The 6,755-nt window shown below is 38.1% G+C and overlaps 1 protein-coding gene across 1 annotated transcript in view; it reads left to right on the top strand.

The window, feature by feature from the left end:
* The window catches only part of Crot (carnitine O-octanoyltransferase), a 34,026-nt gene that overhangs the window by 16,786 nt on the left and 10,485 nt on the right, over window positions 1–6,755 (top strand). The window contains exons 8-13 of the mRNA XM_031380005.1: window positions 745–838; window positions 1,526–1,651; window positions 3,065–3,166; window positions 5,112–5,195; window positions 5,277–5,384; window positions 5,613–5,743. Of these exons, the coding sequence (XP_031235865.1) occupies window positions 745–838; window positions 1,526–1,651; window positions 3,065–3,166; window positions 5,112–5,195; window positions 5,277–5,384; window positions 5,613–5,743 (645 nt within the window). The remainder of the gene's footprint in view (window positions 1–744; window positions 839–1,525; window positions 1,652–3,064; window positions 3,167–5,111; window positions 5,196–5,276; window positions 5,385–5,612; window positions 5,744–6,755) is intronic.

The raw sequence follows: 6,755 nt of genomic DNA, 5'->3' as shown, positions 1-6,755 counted from the left end.
TATATCTTCATGTGCAGTCCCTGTTATTGATGATTATATCTTCATGTGCAGTCCCTGTTACTCACTTGCTCCATGTTTAAAGAGAGATACAACACTTTATCTTCATCCCATAAACTCTTTAGACAACATGAGCTCCCCGCCCCCTTTCGTCTCTCTTTGAGATAAAGTCTCAGTGTATTATCCAGGCTCGGCTCCCTGTGCTGCCCTGCCTTCTGCAGTGCTTGAATTACAGGCTGTGTGCTACCATACATAGTCAAGTCTTCTAAATATTGTCAGCATTAATACAGGGATACTTATGAGGCCATTTAAAATTGGCTACATGGTACTTCTGTTTCTGGGTAAAGCACAAATAATAATTGAGCATACAGTAAGTTTTCCAGTTTTATATCTGTGTACACAATTTTTAATTAGAAGTACATAATAGCTATAAGATTAATTACCAAAATACTTTTTCAGATTTTTCCCATAGAGAAGGTATTTATTTGTCTGAACCCTGGAAATTCTTGTATTTTCCAAGTTTAAATTGTATCATCTAAGCTTATTTTGAAAATAAATTATTGTCCAACATATTTTGGGTATAAATAGAATAATCACTACACATATTATATATATATATATAATAGTGTGTGTGTGTGTGTGTGTGTGTGTGTGTGTGTGTATGTGTGTGTGTGTACAGACTTCTGTAGCTACTATGTGTCCTGTCCATTCTCTTTTTGAGTATGCTTTTTTTTAATCTTCCATAAGACAACTGACATATATCCACAAGAAGTGCTGGAACGAACCTGTTGGACCCAGTATAGCGGCATTAACTAGTGAGGAGCGAACTCGGTGGGCGAAGGTAATAGGTCCTGCTATTCTTCTTTGCATATGCGGAGTTCATCTTTTGTTTTTATTCTTTGAGAGTTTCAAACAGTATATTTTATTATATTCTTTCCCTCTCAGATTCTCCTCCCCCTTTCTACTTACCCAACTTCAAGTTTTTTTTCTTTCCTAAAAACAAGCCACTGAAACCACAGTGACATTTGTGTTTGCCAGCTCCTTCTGAGCATGAAGCCTACCCTGGAGCGTAATTGGTCCATTCTCTTGGAGAAAACTGATCTTCCCTCTCGCAGAAGCTGTCACATGTGATAGCTTGGTCAGGGGTGTGACTTTGTGCCCATTTCCCTTCCATCATGCTGGGATTTTGTCTGCCTTGAACTTGTGCAGGTCTTCTGCGTGCTATTGCAGTCTCTGTGAGAGTTCACGTGTGCCTTTGCTGTTTTGTTTCCTTAAACTTGTCCTCCACCTCTGGCTCTTACACTCTGTGGCTTCTCTTCTGCATAGGCCCTGAGCCTTGAGGGGAGAGAGAATCCCATTCAGGCCTGAGCACTCACAAGTCTCTCACTCTACTCCTTGTCCAGTCGTGGATCTTAGTGCTAGTTACAGTCCTCTGTTGTTCTTAGTAAACGCTCTCTAACAATCCCTTCACATTTTCTAGATGTGTTATATTTAAATAGTAATATTTAATCATCTCTTTGTCCTTTAGGCAAGAGAATATCTGATTGGTCTTGATCCAGAGAACTTGACTTTATTAGAAAAAATTCAAACCAGTTTATTTGTGTATTCCATAGAAGAGAGCAGTCCTCATGCAACCCCAGAAGATTATTCTCAGGTAACTTTTTTGTTCTGTTATCTTCCTACACAATTTGCTGGAGGACTCTTTCTATTTGTTAAACATAAGATTTTGTTTTTTAAATAAGGGTCTTAGAATTTTTCTCAGCAATTAACTACATTGTGTACAAAATTGAATCTCTTACATAGTGAAGAATGCTCTGTAAATCTTGATGTATAAGTATGTTTAGATGTAGTTCAAACCTTGTTTGAAGAAGTGTGGCTATTTTTGCATACATGTCAGTGTTTTCTAAACTTTTCCACCAATTGCATGCATAGAATATTTGCATGAAACCCCGAGGCAAGTTAACATCTCCTTCCAAAAGTGATGTAAGACTCTATCTATAACCCACACCAGTGTTACTGTACCAATTGGGGTGGAGATTCTATCTTAAGGATTCATCACCCTTGAAAGTAATTGACTGTATCATTCAGGTTTATTGAACACATTGAATATTTAAGTGAGTTTAAGGGTAAATGTGGCTTATTTGGAAACATTAGAAAAGTCTCATCTTATGGAAGGGAGCTACGCTCACCAGTATACAACCAATGCAAGTCTCATCTTTTGGAAGAATTTATTACTTCATAATACATTAATCAGCATTAAATTATAGAGAAAAATCCAGGATTAAAGCCTTCTAGTTAAAAAACAGAACAAAATAGTTTTTAGCTATATTTCAGAGAGGAGGAAATTGCTGAAGTACCATTTAAGGAATAATTCAATGTATTCAAACCATGGTCTATACATGTAAACACACATAGTAGCCCACTACTGTTAAACACACACACACATACACACTCACACATACACACATGCACACATACTCACACACGCACACGCGCGCACACACACACACACACACACACACACACACACACACACACACACACACGCACATACACCCGCATGCATACACGCACGCACACACACTTAATTGAAGTTTCATAAAACAATGAGTACTTTTACTATCTGTCTTGTACTCTGCTATTTCTATTTTGTTTTATTACTTGTAAGGAATAGTATTTATTCTGCTGAAGATTATTTCATGACTCAGTATGTGAGGAGCTACAGACTGAAAAACATTGTTTAGTGGTCTATGACTTGTTAAGATATTTTACTCTTAACTCATTAGGCGTCTTGTACTACCCAAGTTTCAGAAGGCTTCTGCTTGTAATTATATGTATGCCCTGGAAACATTAGTGAGTAATGCATTTACATTCTATTTTCTGGTTAGATTTTCATAATTTGAGATTTAAAAAATAGTTCAAGCCAGAATTACCTGTTGAATCTTCACAAAACTACCATTTCATTAAATTTGGTTGACATAGAAGTGAAATGATACATATTCTTAAGTCTGCTTGTAAACCAGTGTCAAAACACATTTAATTTTGGAAAAACTAAAATGTTTCATAGATCTTTACAATGCTTCTCGGTGGAGATCCAGGAGTACGCTGGGGTGACAAGTCCTATAATTTGATTTCCTTTGCTAATGGAATATTTGGCTGTTGCTGTGATGTGAGTATGTTGTTACCAAGGTGCCACCCCCTCCCACTTTAACCCTTTATGTTAACTTGAGGGTACAAAGGGTACAACTACAAAGACTTGCACTGTACTGTGGTATACTGTAAGTAAACAGGTTCTTAGTTTTATGTTATTTTAATAAAAGGTTTTGTTCTGAATTGTCAGGGAAAGCAGAACATAGGTCAGTTCTGTTGTAGACAACAGTTTGGAACATGTCTGCAAAAAAACCTATTGTTATCAAATAGTTCTCCTCAGGGAAGAACACACCAGTTGATTGCCAAGTAACAAAAGGTCATCCCTGAAAACACACAAGTAACATTCATTATACAGACTGAATAGGTTGTATTTGCAAATCCATATGTATATACATATACATATATATATGCAAATAGTAACCATTGATGATAAAAGAGGCAATAAATTTCAAAGAGAGCAAGGAGGGGTACACAGGAGGATTTAGAAGGAGGAAAGGGAAGGGGAAATTATGATATTATAATCTCAAAAGGAAAGGAAAAGTATTTTTAAAAATCAGTGAAAAAAATTGAAAACCTATTATCTTGCTAAAATTCCCATCCTAACTTGAAAGATAGCATGTGGCATTATGTAGGTATTACTGCTTAGGGAACTTAAGTAACTAACTGCTTAGTTACTATGTAACTATTCCCAAAATGGCAGGATGTGTAGAACAATCGACCATGGATAGAAAAAGCCTAGAGCCTGCTGCCATTTTACCCTTCACAAAATGACTGCTTCCGTGTCTCTCTGGAATTGTTTCCCATGGGCTTGACCTGCTTTTTCTTTGTTTTCCATTCAAGAAATCTGTAAACCAAGGGAATGAAATAAAACCAAACCTCAGGCTTGCAGTGAGCTTAGTGGTGTGGAGGGTAAACAGAAGGTCTGAGCTATAGCCCTGATCTTGTCACAGTGGTTTTATTAACCAGAACTTATTTAGTTTTATTTGATGGAATTTAATCTGGCATTAGCTTAAGAAGATGCTGGTATAGTTATATTCTTAGATATGGATAACCCATTCATAAAGTGTCTACATATTTTCATTATAAAGTCTCTCCTCCTTTTTGCAGTTGGAGCTGCTTTGCAGGTGCAGTGCCCTGTGGTTATGGTATTTACCCTACAGGTTTAGGCTCACTGCAGCTCCTAGCTACAGTGTAGGTCCTAGCTGTGTGACTAGCCAACATGTTCCAGTAGCTCCAGAAGAGGTCCTGAAGTAGTTCTCATTGGTTATTATTGGCCTGTGTGAAACATAGTCCTTGGGAGTTAAGCATGCCCTCATTAGCCTGGCTTATTAGCCTCATTAGCCTCATTAGCCTCATTAGGCCACTGTCTAACCTTGGAACATTGTGTGGGCAGATCAGTGTCCTTCAACTTAATACGAGGGATATGGTGGTTACCTAAAGAATAGTGAAGTAGCTATTATTCCAGGTGTAGGTGGAGATAATAGTAGCCCATCCTTCCACAGCACTTAATATTACAAGTTATTTCTACAGAATCTAGGCATCCATGTAGATCTGTGCTTTATAGTTCTTTCTTCGTGGTCCTCTCTGAGCTAGAGATTTTCATGTTCTTCTTAATTGCTGTAGTCTGATGTTTTCACCTGATTACTTCACTGTATTTATAATTCCATAATATTTTCAAAAGACACAGGCTGTACCTACCTGCTCCAACTCCCAGTAATTTCCTTAGATTGTGGTTATAGCCAAAACTCCAAGAGCTCTACTGCTTTCTTTTTTGAATATTTGCTCATTTTTTTCTTGTCTTGAAAAATCAGTAGTTCCTACTCTGTAGTACAGAATTGTATCATTAGGGAGTCAGATACTGGAAGGTGGGCATACCTTATCAATTAAAAGTAAGGAAACTGAAAAATTCTGGGTCAGCTTTTAATTTGACACAAACAACTCAAATTCTTGTGTTTTCGTTTTAGCACGCTCCGTATGATGCAATGGTTATGGTGAACATTGCACATTATGTTGATGAGAGAATCTTAGAGACGGAAGGAAGATGGAAGGTATGTCAGAGCAAGTCCCTCACCCTTTTCTATTAGGTTTTTCCTCCCACAGATTAAATATTTAAAGTCTTCTGTTTTCAGGGTTCAGAGAAAGTCCGGGATATGCCACTGCCAGAGGAGCTGGCTTTCACTGTGGATGAGAAAATCCTGAAGGATGTCTCCCAAGCCAAAGCCCAGCACCTCAGAGCGGTAGGTGTTTAGTTTGTCTTTTAAATTAATAGTGCTTTTTCTGTTAGCGAACATAAATGAAAATGTGCTTATTACTCAAACATGGCTTCATAAAATATCTTAAAATTGTAACTTTAATACCTTTAATTCTTTATGTGTGATGATTAAGCACGTAATAATTTGATTCCCTTGAGTGCTGAGTTTGCCTTTCTGTGAGTTTTCACTGCTTCTGCTTGATTTTTTTGTTAGGCATCTGATCTACAGATAGCAGCATCTTCCTTCACATCTTTTGGCAAAAAGCTCACTAAGAAGGAGGCCCTTCACCCTGATACCTTTATTCAGCTTGCACTTCAGCTCGCCTATTACAGACTTCATGGACGGTAAACCACTTTCCTGGTTCTTATCTCGCCTTTACATGGCCATTGCTTCCTAGCTTCCGAGTGAATTTTCTCACTCATTCTTTCTTTGGTGTCTCATTAGTTTAGTCGAGCCCAGTATATGACAGTTGTGTATGTGTTTCTGTTGATTCTTTGTCATAAGCCTTTGAAGGATCTACGCTCTAAGAATGCTTTACCATGTGAAACCCCTGTGCACTCCTGTTCTGTAGCATATCGTTTGCTCTCTTCAGAGTGTCCTTTGATCCACACAGTTACATTTTAATGAGATCCAATGTATTTTCTTTTTCTTATGTTGCTTATCAACAAAAATCAAACAAATCCAAAGCACTGAAGATTTTCCCATTTTCTTTTAAGATTTTAAATTGTTGTCCTTTCTGTAGATCTATAATCCATTTAAGTTCATCTTTACAGATGGTGTAAGGAAATACTCTATGTTAGGAGTCCTCATAGCATCAGCCTATTTTGTGTATATCCATGCAGTTGAAGGCAGGTATTTGAGGGATGAAGTTTATTGTGGAAATTGGCTTACATAATTATAGAGTCAGTGAGGTCTCATGATCTGCCAGCCAGAGAAGCAGCAAGTTGCTGAGTGTGCATTCTTGACAAGCGAGTCAAGTGACATAGTCATAAGTCCCAGTCCAGCTCTGAAGGCCCAAGGAGCTCCAGTGTCTGAGGGCAGGAAAAGACACACTCCAGCTCATATGGTGACCTTTCCTGTCCTCCGACTCATTTTTTCTATAATTTTTTTTCTCTCTAGATTAGGTGATGCACATGGACATGGTGAGGGCAAACTTTTTCTTGTCTATATAGCCCACTGATAAAAATGCTAGTGTCTGTAAACACCCCCCCTTCTGGGCATGTGTCTTCCAAGGAAGTTAGTACATGAAATGAGTTTCATGCTTCCCCAGTGGCTCTCCAGCTCCCCTCTCACTGTGGAGGGCACAGCTTTCTCCAAGGGATACTCTTTGTTCTGCTTCTGAGAGTCTGTTGACCG

Source organism: Mastomys coucha, unplaced genomic scaffold, assembly GCF_008632895.1.
Source record: "Mastomys coucha isolate ucsf_1 unplaced genomic scaffold, UCSF_Mcou_1 pScaffold19, whole genome shotgun sequence".
NCBI lineage: Eukaryota > Metazoa > Chordata > Mammalia > Rodentia > Muridae > Mastomys > Mastomys coucha.
This window is presented reverse-complemented; position numbering and strand designations above follow the sequence as displayed.